We start from the raw sequence: 22,233 nt of genomic DNA, 5'->3' as shown, positions 1-22,233 counted from the left end.
GCCTTGGTGTAGTGTTTTTTAATACCAGGGAGGTGATAGTCATAGATTCCATGAAGGAAAAAGAAAGAGCAAAAGAAAATTGAGACATATTATTGTCAATTGCAGCTGCTTGTTACCAACTGGCAAACTTATGTTTTATCAGAGAAGAGTGGATAGCATACTTGTGTGAGGACTCAATTCAACAAAATAACAGTTTTATCAACTTGATAAAGACCTCATTGTGAGGTCGAAACGTTGTTGCTGTCTTCCTTTAACCCCTTAATGACAATTGCCGGTCCTGGCACGGCACGGAAAAGCATGTGCTTTACGACAATTGACGTGCCAGGACCGGCACGTCTTTAAACGGGTGCAGAAAGCGATCTACTATCGCTTTCTGCACCCAAAAAGCGTTGCTGAATGCCTCGACCTCGAGGCATTCAGCAACGCCGCGATCGGCACGAAGGGGCCATCTCTGGCCCCTCCACGGGGCGTCAACATCCGCCATACTTTGTATGGCGGCGGACGCCCGTTTTAAAAGCGTTTAGGAGGCGATCGACGATCGCCTCCTAAACTTAAATGGTGTCGCTGGAATGCCTCGATCAGGAGGCATCCAGCGACACCAAACACTAACCTTTTGATGGGCTGTGACCGCTCCGGAGAGCGGTCACAGCCGCAGCTGCCGGCAATCTTCGCCATCAAGGAAGATGGCCGCCGTCCTGTAACAGGAACCACAAATTTTAAAAGTTCGCTAGATAGTCCAGACCATCTAGAGAACTTTGGCTCCACTTGCAGGTTGAATACAGGTACTGCATTCACCATGCAAGTCAATGGAGCCCAGCTTTCTAATCACAGTGTGATTAGTAAAAATAAATAAAAAAATAAAATAAAATTAATAATTAGAAAAAAATAGTAAAAAAACAGTAAAATGTAAAAATCATTTCCCACTGATGTCACTATCAGGGGAACCTCCAAGTTGAAAAAAAATGTTAAATTTTTTAAAAAAAAAAATAAAAAAAAAATATATATATATAAAAAATATATTTTTGTGAGCAAGTCCTAAAATTAGCATATTAGCTTAAAACAATTCTCGCATGGAAAGAGTTAAAATACTGGCATATTAAATGCCCGTGGGGTGTCTACTTTTAAAAAATGTATGATTTGATGGGGTAAATTGAATGGGCCAGGTTCAACAACGTCCCAATTAACACGGGGGGAAGGATGGCCACACATCTAATTTCCAATTAGAAAAATGCACACGTACCAAATGTGGCCTTTTAGTTCCCCCAAAAAATGACACACCCATGCATGTGGGGTATCACTGCACTCAGGAGATGTTGCTGAACACATTATGGGGTGTCGTGTGACAGCGGCATATACCAGGAGCTGTAAATTCATACATAAAGTAGGTGTGTGTGGGAAAAATACACACACAAAAATATTACTGCAAACTTTGAAAAAATGCTGGTGGTAAAATATGTGCATGCAAAGAGTTAAAATACCAGCATTTAAAATACCCTGTGGTGTCTAGTTTTGAAAAATATATGGTTTTGTTGGGCACACTGAAATGGCCTGGCTCAAAGATGTACCAAATAGGGCATGGGCAGTGGATCCCAAATGCCAAAGTTCAACATTGAAAAAAGCGCATGCCCCAAATGTGGCCCTTTTGCCCCAAAACAGCCAGGCAAAATCATTCATGTGAGGTATCGCTGTACTCAGGAGATGTTGCTGAACACATATTGGGGTGTTTTGTGATAGTGACATATACGAGAACATTTTAATTCATACCTGAATTAAAATGTGTGTGGAAAACCAAATGCAAAAAAATGACTACCACAAAGTTTGACAAAGACTGGTGGTAGATATGGTGCATGGAAAGAGTTAAAATACTAGCATTTGAAATACCCTGGGGTGTCTAGTTTTCAAAAATATATGGGTTTATTGGGCACACTGAAATGGCCCGGCTCAAAGATGTACCAAATAGGGCATGGGCAGTGGATCCCCAAATGCCAAAGTTCAACATTGAAAAATGCGCATGCCCCAAATGTGGCCCTTTTGCCCCCAAACAGCCAGGCAAAATCATTCATGTGGGGTATCGCTGCGCTCAGGAGATGTTGCTGAACACATATTGGGGTGTTTTGTGATAGTGACATAAACTAGAACATTTTAATTCATACCTGAAGTAAAATGTGTATGACAAAACAAATGCAAAAAAATGACTACCATAAAGTTTGACAAAGACTGGTGGTAGATATGGTGCATGGAAAGAGTTAAAATACTAGCATTTGGAATACCCTGGGCTGTCTAGTTTTCAAAAATATATGACTTGATGGGGTAAATTGCATTGGCCGGGTTCAAAGATACCCGAAATGGCACATGGGGGGAAGAATTACCAGATTTGGAAAAAATGGCTTTGAAATAGCAAAACGCTACCTGTACTTATTGCCCCATAATGGGTAGAAAAAAGCAAAAAAACATAAAAACATTGGGTATTTCTAAACTCAGGACAAATAGTAGAATCTATTTAGCAGGTTTTTTCATTACCTTTTATAGATGAGTAAAAGATTTTTCAACTAAAAGTTAGAAACAGTCATTTTTTTCAAAATTTTTCACCATATTTTATAATTTTTTTAATAGTAAATAATATGATACAATCAAAACAATGTCATCTAAAGAAAGCCCTTCTTGTCCTGAAAAAAACAATATCTAATGTGTGTGGGTTCAGTAAACGGGAAAGAAGAAAATTACAGCTAAACACAAGCAGCGCAGAAATGTTAAAAAGGCCATTGTCACAAAGGGTACAAAAAGTAAAATCAGCCTTTGTCTCGAAGGGGTTAATACCGTATAGATTATAAAACGACCCTGATTATAAGACGACACCCCAAAATCAAAATATTAATTTAAGAAAAAAACAAAAAGCCTGAATATAAGACGACCCTATAGGAAAAAAGTTTTACCAGTAAATATTAATTCATGTAAACTAATTTTCATATTTAATAAAAGCTATGATCGAGAAAAATATATATTTTTTTATTTCCTTTTATTTGCCAACCTGCCCCCCCCAGTTATGCACATCTGCCCCCAGGCTTGCCACTCTGCCCCCAGAAATGCCTTATACCCCCCTATTTGCCACTCTGCCCCATGATGTGCCTTTTAACCCTCTATATGCCACTCTGCTCCCAGAAATGTCTTATACCCTCCTATATGCCACTGTGCCCCATGATATGCCTTTTAACCCCCTATATGCCCCTCTGCCCCATGATATGCCTCATAGCCTTATATGCCACTCTGGCATATAGGGGGTTAAAAGGCATATCATGGGGCTGAGTGGCATATAGGGGGTTAAAATGCATTTCTGGAGGTATATATATATATATATATAACTGCTAACAGCAATCACACTCCTATCAACCCAAGGCAGCCAGTACATGCTGAACCTGGGGATGATAGTAGTGTGATTACAGCCTCCCTATGCCATGCTACCACCACCACCCCCCTTATACATCCATGCTATCATACACACACTCATTCACAAACAGTTAAATACTCATTCATTCCATTAATCACACATACTTCACACATTAATCACAAAAACCCTCCCCCACCCCCTTACCTGAACTGCAGATCTCCCACTCGCAGACTTCTGCAGGGGCCCGGCTGTGCGAGCAACTTCTCTGGCCCCGCCCCCAGAGGAAGGAGGGGGGAGGTAGAGTTATGTGAGTACGCTGCTAGCTTCCTGTTCTCCTGCTGCTAATAGCTGAGACGCTGCTCGCAACCAAAGCCCGGTAAGCAGCCTGGCCCCAGCAGAATGAGGTCTGATTAGAAGACGACCTCGATTATAAGACGAGGGGTATTTTTCAGAGCATTTGCTCTGGAAAAAACCTCATCTTATAATCGAGCAAATACGGTAAATCTGCCTGAGCTAGAACCCTTGAGTGCCTGGAGCCTTTATTTTTTTTGATCTACTGGGGAGCTGGCCCTTCCTGGCACAGTTAAGCACCAGAGTTCCTTTGGTGTGTGTGCAGATTCCTCATTCTGGTGACCAACATATTACAAGTGTCACCAGTGTTCAAAATGACAAAAATCTATATGATATGTCAGATGGATACTGTCATTCACCTGTCATTCCATAGAAAACAGCTATAATCCCACACAGTATGAGTTTTAGACCCTGTGTCTGTACTAGAGGAGTATGTGTGCCAAAGTTATATATGATATTTCAGAGGGTTTTGTCTGAAAAACAGGTTTGATTTTTCTCCCATTATATCCTATGGGCATTCACTCAATACTGTCATTCCCCTGTCATTCCATAGAAAACAGCTATAATCCCACATAATATGAGTTTTATATCATGTGTGTACTAGGGGAGTAAACATGGCAAAGATATATATATATGAAATGTCAGAGGGTTTTCTCTAAAAAACAATTTAATTTTTCTCCCATTATATCCTATGGGCATTCACTCAAAACTGTCATTCACCTGTCATTCCATAGAAAACAGCTATAATCCCACATAAAATGAGTTTTAGATCCTGTGTCTGTACTAGTGGAGTATATGTGCCAAAGATCTTTATGATATTTCAGAGGGTTTTGTCTGAAAAAAAGGTTTGATTTTTCTCCCATTATATCCTATGGGCATTCCATCAATACTGTCATTCACCTATCATTCCATAGATCACAGCTATAATTCTACTTAATATGAGGTTTAGAACCTATAACTGTACTAGGGGAGTATACATGACAAAGATCTATATGATATGTCAGAGGGTTTTCTCTAAAAAACAAGTTTAATTTTTCTCCCATTATATCCTATAGGCATTCACTCAAAACTGTCATTCACCTGTCATTCCATAGAAAACTGCTATAATCCCACATAATATGAGTTTTAGATCCTGTCTCTGTACTAGGGGAGTATATGTGCCAAAGATCTATATGATATTTCAGTGAGTTTTGTCTGAAAAATAGGTTTCATTTTTCTCCCATTATATCCTATGGGCATTCTCTCAAAACTGTCATTCACCTGTCATTCCATAGAAAACAGCTATAATTCCATTAAATATGAGTTTTAGAACCTCTAGCTGTACTAGGGGAGTATGTGTGCCAAAGATCTATATGATATGTCAGATGGTTTTCTCTAAAAAACAAGATTATTTTTCTCCCATTATATCCTTTGGGCATTTACTCAAAACTGTCATTCACCTGTCATTCCATAGAAAACAGCTATAATCCCACATAATATGAGTTTTAGATCACATGTGTGTACTAGGGGAGTATGTGTGACAAAGATCTAAATGCTATTTCTTAAGATTTTATTTAAAAATCAATTATTCTTTTCCCTTCCATTATAGTCTGTGGGCATTCCTCCACATTATAGTCTATGGGCATTCCATTTTGTCATTCGTTTTAGTATGTCCCTACATCAGAGTTTAAAAGTGCTTTGTACTATATTTGCAAACAAATTTATGTTTGGTAGTGGAAATATCACCAAAAGTGCAAAACCACAAATGTAGAGATTTCTACATACAGGAATTCTGTACACCTTACATAAAAAGAGTTCTACACAAGCCCTTACTTTAAAAAAAAATATATATATTATTTTATTACACAAAAAATCAAATATAAAAACATATACAATATCTCATAATTTAGACAACAGAGGTTTTCAGAACATTAATCAGAGCATGTGGAGAAGTTGTGGTTGCATATATATAAAGTGCCTCAAGTGCATGTAAACAGTATATCAGTTATAAAGTGCTTAATCATTCCACTGTTATTCCTTGTAATTCTCTATGGAATGCACTCATTGATTGTATAAACAAGACTTGTAGTATTTATAATAAGGGCATAAATTAAAAGGAATAGGAAAAGGAAATGAAAGCAAATTCTAGCTCAAAAGGAATGCAGGTGGATTGTACAGTTAGGTACTATGACACCTGCTGGCCTGAATGAGCAATTGTCATTTTCTGTTTTTTTATAATCTTTTTTTCATAATTTCTTTCCATTGGTGATTTTAATTTTTTGCTTTTATTTCCTTCTTTTGTAGTTTACATATTTATACATCATGATTTATGAATACCCCCAACAATAAACCATTGAAGATTCATATGAAAAAAGATCATGAAAATCAACATTACCAGAAGCCAGTAATGAGTTAATAATACTACTATATATTGAATCACAACATTTCTTCACTTTATTAACAGGACTATATATAAGTAGTCATTGATATGTTATCATGCACTGTCACTTTACCATTTGATAATATATATATTTTAAATGATTTATTAAATTTAATGAAATTTATCACTTAATTTTTATTTATTTAAATGATCAATTGATTATTTATATTCATGTTTAATTTTTGGCACATTAATTTATTTTTGATTATGTATTATATACATGATGATATATATGAATTCATGCACTTCAAAACTTTATTAATTCATAACACCTATGTATTATGGACACACAACGCACTTTATATTGATATATCTTTTAATGTATTTTTATATTTATTTGGAATCACTGGCATTTACACAGTTAGGTGTCATTCTGGCACATTGGTATTGTTGTAAATGGAAGAGAAGTCCCGAACCGAGTCCTAGTGCGCCGGTGCGGCGATGGCCGTCCTGAGATCCTGCTTCTAGTGATGTTCTTTTTAGTGATCCGGATGAATCAGTTCACTAGACTGAACGATTCATTTGTAGCGGTTCAGTCTGTGAATCATGCAGCTGTAACCTGATCCTAGAGCTGTGAGTCATCTGCAGAGTACTCAGACACAGACTCTGGGGTCAGGTTACAGCTCATTAATTCACACAGGAACGATGACTCAGAGTCAGAGAGTCGTTCAAAGAGTCGAATGATCCGAAGAGTCGAATGATCCGAAGAGTCGAATGATCCGAAGATTCAAATGATTCGAATCTTACAGGGATCCGGATCTTACAAGGATCCGAATCTTGCAGAGATTCGAATCATTCAGAGAATATTACTGATACCATACTTTTATAAATAAATACATTAATAATGTTCACACTGCCCCCAGGATTTAGATTCCCCTGAGTTTGCCCCCCTTTACCTATAACTGCACCTACAGTTAACTTTATTAAATTAATTAAATTAACCCTCAGTCATCAGCATAAAATTAACCCTTATACCCCATCAACCATAACTGCCCCTGAAATTAACCGTAAAGATCCCATTAACCATAACGGCCCCTGAAATTAACCCTAAATACTCCATTAACCATAACTGCCCCTAAATTAATTGCATGTACTCCAGATAAATTACCTAATAAATTGGTATGGTTGATGGGGTGTTTAGGGATAATTTAAGGGCAGCTATGCTTAATGGGGTCTTTAGTGTTAATTTAGTGGCAGTTATGCTTAATGAGGTGTTTAGGGTTAATTTGGGGGCAGTTATGCTTAATGGGGTCTTTAGTGTTAATTTAGGGGCAGTTATGCTTAATGAGGTGTTTAGGGTTAATTTGGGGGTAGTTATGCTTAATGGGGTCTTTAGTGTTAATTTAGGGGCAGTTATGCTTAATGAGGTGTTTAGGGTTAATTTGGGGCAGTTATGCTTAATGGGGTCTTTAGTGTTAATTTAGGGGCATTTATGCTTAATGAGGTGTTTAGGGTTAATTTGGGGGCAGTTATGCTTAATGGGGTGTTTAGGGTTAATTTGGGGGCAGTTATGGTTAATGGGGTGTTAAGGGTTAATTTTAGGGGCAGTCATGGTTGATGGGGTGTTAAGGGTTAATTTTAGGGGCAGTCATGGTTGATGGGGTGTTTAGGGTTAATTTAATGGTGAGGATTAATTTAATTAATTTAATAAAGTTAGCTTAAGGTGCAGTTGCAGGTAAGGGGGAATGTAAATCCTGGGGGCAGTGATTATTAATGTATTATTTATAACAGTATGGTGACATTCTCTGAATGATTAGAATGCCAATGAAGGCAGAGAGTCGTTCAAAGATCCGGATCTTACAATGATCCGGATCTTACAATGATCTGGATCTTACAATGATCCGGATCACTGTAAGATTCGGATCCCTGTAAGATCCGAATCTTTGAATGACTCTCTGCCTTCATTGACATCACTGGAGGCAGGGGGGAGGATTCATAATGAAAGGGGCGGGGCCAATCGTTAGTGTGCCTGCACGGAGTTACTGGAAAACAGTAATTCCGTGCAGGCACACTGAGTGATCCGAAGATCCGGATCATGAATTGGATCATTTCAGTGAACGAATCGAAATGATCCGATTCACTTTAATGATCCGAACTTCCCATCACTACCTGCTTCTGCCCGGTGCCTCGTCCGTGGCGCGCATGCTCGGCAAATAGCTTTTCGGGCCTGCGCGCCAGGGGGGAGGGCATCGGACATGAGGCAGTGAATTACGGGGCGGAGACGCAGCATCGGCACCAATTTGGACTTCGGTACGTCACTTCTGATGGGAGGGATATATATAGCTGTATACAACAAGGCAGTATTAGCGACCCCTTGAAAAAGGAGAACCGAAACGGCGTAGGGGAAGTGGAGGAGGATAATGGGTAAGCATTATAGTACTTTTAGGACCTCTTTTTGATTGTTTGAATTAATTCATGCCCTTATTATAAATACTACAAGTCTATTATATGTTTATACAATCAATGAGCGCATTCCATAGAGAATTACAAGGAATAACAGTGGAATGATTAAGCACTTTATAACTGATATACTGTTTACATGCACTTGAGGCACTTTATATATATGCAACCACAACTTCTCCACATGCTCTGATAAATGTTCTGAAAACCTCTGTTGTCTAAATTATGAGATATTGTATATGTTTTTATATTTGATTTTTTGTGTAATAAAATAATATATTTTTCAAAAAAAAGTAAGGGCTTGTGTAGAACTATTTTTATGTAAGGTGTACAAGTTTGTAGGAGTTTCCCTGTTTTGAGGATGAGATCCTTGTACACACCACAATACCTATAACATTATGCTATATATGTGAAAGGTGTGGTAGGATTCTTTTGTATTATACAGGAATTCTGGTACAGTTTGACTTCTAAAAAAAATTTCAAAGGTGAACTAATCAACCCACAACATTTTTGCCACTGTCCTTTTCTATTTTATATAGACCCTAGCTCTGGGCTCTTAGAAGTAATATCAAGTAAAGCAAATATCTGGAGGGAATACATTTACTGCTGTGTTCCTGGTGCTTTGGCCCGGGAATCCTTGTTGATTGGGTTAATTCACTATCCAAGTCATATGGGGGTGTGGGGGGGGGTGGTGGTGAAGTGATAATAAAGTTATATTTCAATAAAATCAAAATACCGAAACATACTTTGATTTTGCATAATATCCATAAAAAAAACACGCATTTACTACCACTTTCACCATTCAACTATATGAGTTATTTTTTAATGCACCGACCTAAGAAATCCTTAACCCCTTAAGGACTAGGGGTATTTTTTCCTTTTTTACACTTCAGGACTAAATGTTTTTTTAGCACTTTTGCTATCATGTTTTCAAGCATAATTTTGCACTTTATTTTTAACCGCACAAATATGTTGTTTTCTTTCTGAGGAGAAGTGGGGATAAATTAGTCCAAACTATCATTAGAAATGACAAAGTACCAAAAATAAAATTACATTTGTTATGATTTTATTAAAACACATTATATGCTATCATATTTTTTCAGTCTAGTCTAGTCTATGGATCTACACTAAGAAATGTTCCTCTTACCCAACACCCTAACAGTAAAAAAAGAAAAAAGGGAAAAAATAACCCTTTAGAGTTAAAAAGGCAGCTGTACCTGTGAGGCAGAAAGAGGTAGCAATCGCTGCCAAAGGCAATGTTGAAAGACATTGCAGTTAAGAAAGAAAGAAAGGACCTTGCTCTAGCAAGCTTACAATCTATCAAATAAAAAACATAAACAAAAGGCACCAATTACATTTTGCCCTATTGTGCATAATTTAAAAATACTGAAACTTACATGAACTGGAGAAGCAGGATCCGGCTGTACGCTCTGAGAATACAAAAGAGTAAGGAATAATATAATTTACACATGAAGTACATTATATTTAGTTGTGTGGCCAGATTTTCCCCTAAACCAAAGACCCACAAGCAAGTGTGGTATTATTCCTTACTTAAGTTAGAATTTGTAGCTAGAAACTGAAATAAATTTATTGAATCTATTTTTTTTATTATATTTTTTATAATCTTTACATGTGTAAAAAAACATGTAAATCCAAAAAGAATGCTTTAAGTTACTTAACAACATACACATTCATTTGTGTTGGATACAGGTTGAAATGTAAATGTATTTACAATAAAGTCACTTGTGTGTATCCAGGGTACTAAACCTTTTCAAGTTAAACTTTTCAACTTCCTTGTTTATTGGTACTTATACGTTACATACAAACATATCTTAAGTAATCTGTTTAATAGCCTCAGTCAGTGAAGTAAAAGCATAGGATGAGATATCTCCCTTAAAGTTGATTACGAAGGTCACGTCCCAGCTCTGAACGAAGAACACAACAGAAGACAAACAGGACCCCCTTGCCATGGAAGGGCTGATGCTGCTTTCATGGGTCATGTCTAGGATATTGACCCCTCAAAATACATAATTTCCTGCAAAATGCCCGTTGTTGCTTTTTCATTGGCCATATTAAACACAAAACATTAAGTATACAGTAACAAAGGAGGTAAACTCATTATTAGAGAATCATTATTTTGCATCAAGGAGAAGTTTTAATGGGAAAGCATTATCTTACCTTAAGAAGGGAAAACTGGCAACTAGCTATAACCACACAAAACTGGAATATCCAAAAGTCTTTAAAAATGCCTCGCATCAGTACCATAAATCCGAGAAATGAAACTAAGACTGCTAAAAATATACATATGATGTTGTCTTGAAAATCTTCAGTTCTGCGAATAAAATGGCAAAAAGTGACTTCAACAAAGGCCAGCACATTCTCTTTTAGACAGTAATACACCATTGCTGGTCTGCAGTGTACAAATATAATTGTTTTGTGTCTGAACTGGTAGCAAAAACTGTGTCTATAGTCAAGAGTAGTTGGACTTTTAACTGTAACTTTTAAAAATAAAGCTAAAATCCCCAAAGCTAGATTTATTTAATACCCAGTCATTGTCCCAGTGACAATAGAGATACATGTGCTATCTTTTTAATTAACATGCAATATCAAAATAATATGATCTATGGAGTGTATTTGTATTGTGCTTGAAAAATTTATTCTGTGGAAATATGATTTGCTGTATCTTTAATATATATTTAAAAGCCATGTTATTAGGATCTCCCCATTACTGGTTCAGGCTAACTTTGTAAGGGTGAAAGGAGACATTTAGAGAAAGATCTTATGTTCCCTGAGTATAACCTAAATATTGCGAAATGCAGTACATAAGCTTTCAAGACCTCAAAGGTTTCTTCCTCTGATGACAATGAGCTCTCCGTGGTCCTGAAAGTTTACGCAGTTGGCCCAACAAAACGTGTCAACTTTGAATAAATGCTCCATGCCAATACAGCCATTTTCAATTTCCTTTTCAGAAAGCCAACATTTTAGTGTACTGAAAAACCTAAAAGTGAAAAATACGTACCTGTCCAGCAATGCTAACAAAGTCAGTCGATCATACCAACTTTTCATCCATTTTTCTGGAAAAATGCAGAATTTATAAAATACTTTTGATGGAAAGTGTGACGACTCAGTATACGATACATTTCTTTTTGTGTTTCTTAAAAGCTGAAAGATATTGGAAATGCACTGATTAAAACATGCCTGTGCTATTTTTTAAATTAACATACAATAATAAAATAATATGATCCATGGAGTGTATTCATATTGAGCTTGGAAAATCTCTTCTCTGGAAATTTGATTTGCTGTATCTGATGACAATCCAACCAGCTACTTTTTAAATCTTTGGCTAAAAAAAACCAAAACACTTCCCAAGTGTTTCTTTCAATATAGAATATATACAAACAGAAAAACACGTACCTGTCCAGCAATGCCAACAACTTGGGAAACACTTCCCAAGTTTTTCTTTCAATATAGAACATATACAAACAGAAAAACTCTCTTTGTTGTTCCTAAATACAAATATTAGCTCCATCCACTTCTCCATGGTGGACCTCGGCAAATAGATGGAGCCTCCGGGCACACCCTCTCCCCGATTGGCGGGATGAGGAGAGGCTGCCCTTTTGGGAAGAGACCAGAATAATACAGATAGATTCACAGAGAAGGAGAATCTGCCTTTCATTTTCTGCCCCCCCCCCTGTGAACTTCAAGGCAACAAGGAGACAGGGACATGAAAGTGGTCAGCAGAAAAGGTAGAGCGAGCGTGAGAGAGAGAGTGGGAGAATGTGAATGAAAGCGTGAGAGAGCGTGGGTGAGAGTGTGAAAGAGCATCAGAGAATAAATGAGCATTAGAGACAACAAATTTTGTTTCAGAATGTAAAAATCCCCCCGATTTTCATCACAACCTAAATAGCAGGAAATTAAATTAATTGTCGGAAAACAAATGGACCAAAAACAAAACAAAAAATTTGCCCGCATCATTTTTGGCCTTTTTGGCTCTCATCGTGAAATGATTACTCTGATTGGACTATTCCATTGGTTGTTATGATCACAAGACCACTTTTCAGACTTCAGAGCATACAGGGAGCAGTTCAAATAATGTCAGAAAAAGAAAATAGCATAACAAAAAGAATGAAATAAAGGGTCATCATAATTCCAGAGCAGGTATAATGCAACTCCCTCCCACCTTTAAAACACAGAATTGTAGTCTTTAGGATAATATTACGCAAAAAAAGGGTCTCACTTTTGGTGTTTCAGAGAGGCTCTGTTTTGCAGCATTTAGCGAAGCTGGCTGTTGTAGGGAAAGCCCATCGGGATCATCAACAAATGGCCCTTCGCTTTCTGAACATGTCATTGATTCAGAGTTTAGGTCGATGCTACTGTATAAAATAAAAGGTATACAATCATACTGCAATCATGATATTATTAAATCACCATTTTACCATTATCACCTAACTAGAAAGAACAACTAGCCGAAACAAGAAAAATATTTCTAATATAAATATTTTGTTTATAAACCGCCAGTAAATCTTGTAGCAATATTACAGAAAAGCCCTGGAATTTAGCATTGATGAAAGAGCTACACGGCTTGAGAAAGCTATTTAACTATACATAGTGCAGGAACCAGGAACTATATTTTTAAGACTAGATAGTCCTCAGTGACAGGAGAGGTAGTTACATATTGCACATTTTAGAAAAGCCCTGGTGGTAAGCAGTCATGGAGTAAGACTAATGACATCCAGAGCACAGGATTTGGGTTTTTAAGACTAGAATCCTCATTATCATGGGGGGTAGTTGCATAGTCAATAACAGACCTGGCTGTAAGCATTGAAAAAAAAGTTTGCTTTACAGTATAGGAAAACATACAGAATACAAGTTTGGGTTCTTTAAATTTAAATAAAGTCTTGAGTGGCACATGAGAGAGAGAGGAGTTTGTGATGCCATGCAAGACTATAAAAGTAAGCTATAGAAAGGTGTTTCCCTTTCTGGTTAATTGAAGTGGATATGGTGCATGTCCTGGAGGTCTGACATCAGTGCAGGAGTTTGCTGTCCAAGGTACACCTAACTTGTGTGGCACTAGTGAAGTAGTGCAGGACCATGGAGGGTAGTATTGTGGCTACCGTGCAGGGGATGTTACATTGATAGACACCCGACTATATCAATACTTCACCTATGTCAGTTCTTTTTTCAAGGTCATCTTATAATCGGACCTCAAATAGAGGTCTGCCTATAAGACTAAAATCCAGATCCCCCGAGCGCTTTATAGTATAAGCAGTCTCTTGCCTATGAATATGCCAATATATGAAACATTCGTAAAGTATAAAAAATTCTGAATTTTATCAAATGGTATTACTTACTGCGAAAGCAACTTTCCATAATAGGGAATTCCATTGTTACTAGCATCAGTTTCTTCATTTTGTTCCAATGGTATGAATTTTTCAGAAAGTGTTTCACAAATTTTCACATTTTCCATAACTCCTGCCTCTGTGGCATTCTCTGGATAATTTAAGTAACCAAGGAACAAAACAGCCAAAACATTTAGTAAAAAAATGGTGTCACTGTGTGCACTTCAAGCAGGATATACCATATAGCATTTTATATAGTATGAACATACGGATAACAATTCTGATTTCCTGAGATATTTTACCCTGTAGAGTAAGTTGTGTTCTGTTAATGCAGCCTACTTCTACCAATGTACCAGTTTACATGGAACAAAAATATAATTTCAACATTACATTTGCTACCATAGCAGCAATCATGGTATATAAGTAAACTCCTATCCTCTATCTAGTGCATCTCTGTGTTTCTTTAATATACATTACAATTCATATATGATTTATGCTTGATATTCCTTATGTTCTAATATTTCAAATAAATATACATTTTGCACAAATCAAAAACTCATAAAAAATAGATAATATAAATAGATTTACTAAAACTCAGGGCAGCTTCTTCTCCCAAATTATGTAGTACAGGGACGTATCAATTTAACGTATGTTGTCACTACAGAATGAATTAAAACATAAGACATTTTAAAAAAAATATATATACATATGCTTTAAAAACCTTTTTTGTCTTCACAGCTGTTCAGTGTCTTCACCACCTGAACAAAGGAAGGCAAATAAATTGTTAGCAACTGATTAAGTTCTATGGCTTAAATACTTGTCCTCCTGCAGTTTTACTTTCTGGTACAAGCAGCTAAATAATTGGCTTTAAATGGGAATATTAGTGTTTCATTTGTGAGTACTTTAATTTGCATTCTTTTAAAATGAAAACAAAATAAAAATAAAGCACATATATGACCTAGAAATCAGTCCTTCTGCAGTAGCTGCCTTCCATGCTCCAACATTTTTTTGCCACTGATCGGCTGCTTGAAGGATGTAGCTTCCGTTGAAATCAATAGCCACACTTTCCACACGAAAGTCTAAACAGACCCCCGCCCACAACATTCACCAAGCTGCATCTACACAAAATAATGCTGCAGGTTCCTTCACTGATGTCAGGAATACTGGGCACCTGCATACATATACAAGTATTACACGTGCTCCCAGTGGATTCCTCATTTAGATAACATCAGTACTACCAATGTCAGAAAGCAGGTGGAGCGCATACTTACTCACAATTCCTGTGAGTCCCCAGGTATTGGTATTATATCAATAGTGACATCTTTAATGAGGTAGTCTACTGCCCCAGACAGCCTTGTGATAAAAAAGCAATGCATATAGGTACTTAAAATGCTTTTTTAATTAAAAAAGAGATGCAGAGGAATGCTCCCTCTCCTCTTGATGAAATTGAAAGGAATACCAAAAGCATATGCTCTTGTTCTTAGACCCCAAAGAATCCATGCACAAGTTAGCTCTGGTGTTAGCTAGTCTAAAGTACTTTGTGCTTGCAAATTGCTCAGCAGGGGAAACAGGTGGCAGAGAAACATCCTATATGTACAAAGAAGACTAATGAATTCCTTGATTTATTCTGATGATTGTTAATCACTTAGTGTTAATTACAAGGTAATACTCAGACATCACATCACAAGTGCATATGAAGGCTGGAGCGTCCCTTAAATATTGCTTTTTATTAGAATCTGAAACTCTATATTAAACTGATTGGTTAGATGGCATATATCAGGAATACTGACCAATGAGTCTGAGGAGCTACTTCTATTACTATCTTTCCATTTTGCACCGCTGTGGTTGGAAACAGTTAAATCAAGCTTGTTTGATTTCTTATCAGCTTCTTCACTGTTAATGCTATTAAAAGTAAACATAAAACAAGAAAGATAATTAACAATTAACTCCTTTCAAAGGGGATTGAAAAAAATGTTTAGCTTAACAATATGAAAAAATAGAATCTGTTTAGACATGTGAAAACAAAATTTAAGGGCATTTTTAATTCGGGGGGTGCCCACATTCACGCTCACACTCTCATTTTTGTTCAATCTCTCTCTCACGCTCTCTAAATATTTCCATACGTTCTCTGCCGACCACCTCCCACATCTTTTATCTACTTGTGGAAGACGGCATCACCACCAGCGACCTTGCGTGTACTGAGGGTAATATGGCGGTGCTTGCAGTGACGCATATTACCCTCAGTGCACGCGTCACAAGTGGCGCCATATTATCCTCTAGAGAGTTGTAGAGAAACATTTAGAGAGCGTGAGTGAGTGAACTAGAATGAGTGTGTGAGTGAATTTGGACTCACAAATGTCAGATGAAAATTCTTAGCTTTTTGCTACATTTTTCGTCTTATCAGTGGGGGTCTGGCCCCGTTTTCCGTGTTTCCGACCAAATGTATAGTATTACATATATTTCATATAAAAATGTATTTTTCCCTTGTGACAGGGATACATACTGTATATTGCACATGAGTTTCTTGAACATTTTAATAATAAATTTCAGCCAACATAAAAAGTCCCCTGATTTTGCCAAAGTAAGCAGACTTTCCATTCAGCAAATTCTTACCTTAAAGTACCGGGATTAATTGTGATATTGACACTGTTGATTTCCTTGTTATCCTTTAACTTTGCTATATTCTGGTTTTCCTTCTGATGAATCTCCATTCCTTTATCAAACATTTGATGCAGCCAGTAATTTGTTAGTTTTATTCCTGCAAACAGCACTGCCGTGAGACTACAGCTGAGGCTTGTAGTGAACATAGTTGGTGGCAAACACTGTTGACGGCAAAAATGAAGTGTTATATTTGTGATATCGCCATATAATAATACAATATAAATAATACAACCCATTGTGGTGTATATTTAATTATGTATCTGTTATGTCAGATTTGTTGTTCTTAGCCTCTTTTAGCATAGACCATACTTACTCAACAGATACACTGATATAGGTGGCCACTCGGGGTAGGAAACAGTGAAATTTACAATCTATGATCTTGGGGGGTCATGATGTAATAAAAAAATCAATCAAGGCACCTGAAATATTATTATATTGAATTATTCAGAAGTATGGAGAGCTGGAAACATACAGCACTGAAAAGGTGGAGGGGGCTACCTAAAGCACATTTGGAAGCAACAATATACTATCCAGTCTCACCCATTAGAAAACAGCTCACTCAATGAATACATTCATTCTACAGTACTTTTTAAGCTAGGGTTTGCTTGTGCCTTGTGGTCATATATGAAATGATAAGTAAAACACACAATAAAGCTTTACCCAGTGGCCCAAAATTATTATTTACGCATAGCACGGGGGGGGATTTCCCCCCTCCCATTTCCCCCCTCCCCTTTGCTAGCCCTCCCCTGCATGCAAACATATATTATCATGTTTCATTGTGTGTACTGTTGTAATGTAAAGTAAAAATGTATTGTAAAACCAGAGAACTGATGTACTGTGCATTACATTAATTCTGTGGTTTTATAATACACTTTTATTTTAACTTAAAACTGTCCACACAAAAGAGACATTTTAAAGTACCAAAAAACAAACAAAAAAAAACCATTGACACCAATATATAACATTTTTACATGTTAAATGAGTATCTCAGCTGTATCTAAGATAAGTCTTGTCCATCACTGTAAAATACTTTTACAGAAAATTAAATCCACTGTGTCCCTGGTGTAAATATAGACTCCCTATAGATTATTTATTAGTAATAACGAAATAAAAGTCAGTCTGGAACTATCTCGTTTATTACATTTTCTTTCTAACGGGTGCACAATCAAACACTTACACATACTAACACGCCAAAGCACAAGCACTAATATACCCAGACATACACACTTATAAACACATGTAGACACCAACACAACCAGATACTCACATTAACACAACCAGACACTCAGACTCAACATATATGCACGCAAACAAAGTAAGGTACAAACACAATAACATAAACACACATTCTAACATACCCAGGTACACACATACTATCATACCCACACACACGCAACTCACCCTCCGAAGCCTCAGCCTGTCTTCAGTGCAGCTCGCATTACTACCATGGGGCCATGCAACATGACATTATATGACCTTGCTCAACTCTACCTCCTTCTTGAAATTGCGGATCATGCCTCCATCTTTCTCAGAGCGGTCCCTGTTGCCCCTACATCCAAGCATGCCTAGGAGAGGCTTAGGAAACATCAGAATTCTTACCCACCTTGACACACATTCACACTCCAATTAGTAATAAGCCAGCTCGTGTGCTCCAGCCCACACAGGCTCTCCCAGTTCTGAGACTAATATCTCAGGAAAATTTTGTATCTATAAGAAATCCATCAAATCCAATGAGCAACACCTTGGTGATGTTTTTCTACACAAGCAACCTCAGTACCTGTTTTTTCCAACCATCCCAATACACATTTTTCATCGGTAAACAACATCTCATACAAGAGACAGCTGACAATTTCTGGCCCTTGCCCCCCACCCTCTAACATATGCACTTGTACACTCACGCTAACACACATACTTACACTATGACACACACTCACACTAATACACTCATGATATTACACACTGTGGGGACAAACCGGCCCTTGTTGAAGAATCTTGGAATGGCCGAGGAGGCAATTGCTCCCCTGCCAGGCCAGGCCACCTCTGCCCTCATAACTTATTTGCAAAACTGGCAACAAAACGGGTCAGCTGGTGGTGTTCAAACCGCAATCAACATGCGAAACACAGAAAAAAGGATTTGGCAAACCATACCGGCAAACAAGTATTGTTTAAAAGAAAAAATTAAAACCTGGTCAATTAAAATACCTTACGCATTTCACACTTGTACCAAGTGCTTAATAATAGGCCCTCAGAACCATTTCATACTACCCTGGACCCTTTAGAAACACCCCAAGGGGTAAGTTTACTCACAGGTTGAGAGGCACTGAATGTGATAGTTAAAGAATGTAACCTAGGACATAATGTTATTTGCAGCACTGGTGTAACAATAATAATAAAAAAGCCTCCAACTGTGAAAAGCTGAGTTCTTTCATTTGTTTACTTTGAATATAATGGAACAAAAAAACCAACTCTCTAAGCAAAGTTAATGGGAATCAAGACAGCCTTTCCGTGTCTACAATGAACTGCGGAATACCTCAGCGCACGAATGTCCCGCAAGCCGCGTCACGGGAACGCGCACAGAAAACTAAGGACACTTACCAGGTGCATCATGAGAGGCATCGATAGCAGGAATAACCATAAATACAAATGGCAGATATTATTAAACTGGCTCTCCTCGGGATCGTGAAACCATCCTCCGGTTAATGCCGCCCACATGCCCTGTCTGAGCAGCCGAAGTACCTGAAAAGTCATTATTGCCGCAGTGACAGAGCACCCGCCCTCCTAGCTCGGGAATGCAGCAGAGAATGGAGCTCGGGATGTCCGCCGATCTAGTGGAGATCAGCCCCATTACACCCTAACTCCTCCCCAATAATTCACAGTGATGCAGGGTTTTTTACGTCATCATCATTTGGTGCAAAAAAGTGCCCTCATCATTCGGATGTGATCGTGGACTTCCCTGACATCACTTATGAAACACATGCTTACTGCTCCCCAACAAGCAACCTCTAGAAATCCAGGTTCTGTTACATTCATCATAGGTACCCAATATACTTGATTGATGTTGTCTGGATTATAGTTAACAGCAGTTTATAGCTTTCATGTACTGTGAATGAAAAACTAGTCATGGTTAATTGGATAATTTTTAAAATCCCAAGGAGTTGCAGCCAGTCTGTCTACATCTGTTAGAAACAGGGAAGAGTCCTATAACATTTATCCTAACTCACTGAACGTTAATTGCCCAACTTATGGTATAAGTATAATATAAAACTGTATATATTGATGTTATATCAATCTAACGTATTAGCTCCCAGGACCCACAGATACTGACAGACAGAAACACAACCAGACATTGACACACACAAAGGCACTGACACTCACACCATCACACAAGCGTGCCCTGAAACCGAGTAACACAGTCACACACATAGAGACATTCACACTAAGATGCAAGCATACTAACACACCCACACAACCAGACATTAACACACACCTTGATCCTCACACTAAGAGAGACACACACTAACACACAACCCTGACACTCACACTAACACACATAGGGATTCACACCCTAATGGAACCCAGTCTGAGTGCACCATTTTCTGCATGAAACCAAGTTGCAGACCTCAAAGTACCAGCACTGCCTATTAAACACGGAAAGGAAGTTTCCACTTGGGAGGGTTCCTAAGAAGGAGCTGGGCAAATTTCGGTTAATTCGTCATTTGTCGTACCCCAGGGGTTTTCAGTTAATGGCGGTATTTCAGCTGAGTTGTGTAGAGTTGAGTATGTGTCATTTGATAAGGCAGTTTGGATGGTTCGAGCAGCGGGTTGGGGAGCCCTGCTGGCGAAAATGGATATCAAGGCAGCTTTTCGCCTGCTTCTGGTTCACCCGAGCTATCATCATTTACTGGGGTGCCAATCTGAGGGTCAACTTTATGTTGATATGAGCCTCCCTATGGGTTGCTTGATATCTTGTTTTTATTTTAAGTGCTTTAGCATCTTTTTGGAGTGGGTGGTGCGGGAGGAGGCGGGTATGGCTGGATAATTTTTTGCGTATTGGCACTGGCGGCTCTGGGGACTTCACCTCTTGCAAACGGTGCAGGGTGTGATGTGGTGTTTTGGGGTGCCCCTTGCTCCTGATAGGACGGAAGGGCCGACTACATACCTTAGCTTTCTTGGAATCGAGATTGATTCTGTGGAGTGTCGCTTGCCTGCAGATAATCTGGTGGATTTGAAGGGTTTTGTTGCCAGGGTAAGGGGCATGCAGAAGATCCAGCTGCAGTCACTGCTGGGGAAGTTCAATTTTGTCAGATTTTGCCTATGGGTTGGGTCTTTAGTCGGCGGCTGGCTGCAGCAACTGCGGGTGTGTTTAGGCCTCGTCATTTTATACGGCTCACCCGTCCCCTGCGGGATGATTTGGCTGCAATGGTCGGTTGAATTGGCATGTGCCTGAGGTTTCGTATGCCCAGCTGCATCTTTGTAAGGATTCTGCCGGGTCGGTGGGTTTTGGGGCTATCTTGGGCATGCGGTGGTATGCCGAGGGTGGATTCGGGGATTTCCTGGAGCTTTTTCCCATACTGGTGGCGGTCGAGTTGTTGGGGACCTTCTTAAGCATAGACGGGTCATGTTTTCCCCCCGGTGTTTGGGTCTGAACGTGACCTGTAGAGCAGTGCATATACCTGGTGTTAAAAACGTGACGGCTGATGCTCTTTCTCGCTTTCAGTGGGCGGAGTTTAGAGCTACAGCACCTTATGCAGATGAGGAAGGGGTCACGTGGAATTCTGGGCCCTTGGGTTGGAGGAGTGACACAGTGGATCCGAGGTTTGGTGTCCAAGGCCACTTGGGGGAGGTATGGTAAGGTGTGGGATGAGTGGGCTGGGTTTGTAGGGGACGGTGGTGGTTTCCCTTCTCACGCGGCTCGGGTTTGCGGTTTGCTTTCCCACTTGTGCAGGTGGGAATCGGCCGGAGGTTTCCCTGTCGGCGGCATCCGCTCGCCTGTCGGGCCTTAGTTTTCTGTGCAAGTTGATGGGGTTGACGGATTTTACTAAGGATTTTCTTATGCAGCAGAGCCGTGAAAGTGGCGACAGGGTATGGTCTCTAGGGATATTAGGAGACTGGTGTTGGCTGGCCCGGGTGTTTGGGGTTCTGGGGTCACTGTGTATTTCGGATTTTGAGGTTCGCTTGTTTCGGGCGGCGTTTGGGTTGGCGTTTTTTGGGGCTATGCGGATCAGTGAATTGGTTAGCGGGTAAGCGGGTGTTTTGGCAGACGTTGAATTCAATTCCAGGGCCTTGCATTTTTGCATTCGTCGGTCTAAGACTTATATGCTGGGAAAGGGTGCTTGGATCCAGCTGGGTCATATGGCGGGCTCGATCAGTTGCCCGGTGTCGGTGGTGCAGGAATTTTTGTTGGTTCGCCCGGTGTTTGGAGGCCCACGTCTGGTGCACCAGGACGGGTCCTTCTTGTTTCATTTTCAGTTTCTGAGTGTTTTTCATAAGGCGTTGGTAGCGTTGGGGATTCCTGCGGGGTCACTTGAGGGCATTCCTTCCAGATTGGGGCCGCAACAGCAAACAATGTCCATCATTTTGCTACCTGTCATAGCTCATTCAAATTCCAAGCAGATAATTATATATAAATATATATATATCTATATCCCATTTTAGCGTTAGCATCCCCATGTTGGAAA

General features: G+C 38.9%; 1 protein-coding gene across 1 annotated transcript in view; it reads right to left on the bottom strand.

The window, feature by feature from the left end:
• Window positions 1–19,171, bottom strand: part of LOC149283402 (pecanex-like protein 2) — a 65,457-nt gene extending 46,286 nt beyond the window's left edge. The window contains exons 1-8 of the mRNA XM_089497629.1: window positions 19,151–19,171; window positions 16,508–16,716; window positions 15,714–15,796; window positions 13,907–14,045; window positions 12,793–12,928; window positions 11,575–11,717; window positions 10,734–10,887; window positions 9,953–9,985 (exon numbers count right to left, since the gene is read on the bottom strand). Of these exons, the coding sequence (XP_089353755.1) occupies window positions 9,953–9,985; window positions 10,734–10,887; window positions 11,575–11,717; window positions 12,793–12,928; window positions 13,907–14,045; window positions 15,714–15,796; window positions 16,508–16,716; window positions 19,151–19,171 (918 nt within the window). The remainder of the gene's footprint in view (window positions 1–9,952; window positions 9,986–10,733; window positions 10,888–11,574; window positions 11,718–12,792; window positions 12,929–13,906; window positions 14,046–15,713; window positions 15,797–16,507; window positions 16,717–19,150) is intronic.
• Between the last annotated feature and the right edge of the window lie 3,062 nt (window positions 19,172–22,233).

The sequence above is a fragment of the Sceloporus occidentalis genome, unplaced genomic scaffold (assembly GCF_023333645.1).
Source record: "Sceloporus occidentalis isolate IW3139 unplaced genomic scaffold, rSceOcc1.0.p SCAF_105, whole genome shotgun sequence".
Taxonomy (NCBI): Eukaryota; Metazoa; Chordata; class Lepidosauria; order Squamata; family Phrynosomatidae; genus Sceloporus; species Sceloporus occidentalis.
Note: the sequence above shows the minus strand (reverse complement) of the source record. Positions and strands in the feature narration are given on the sequence as shown.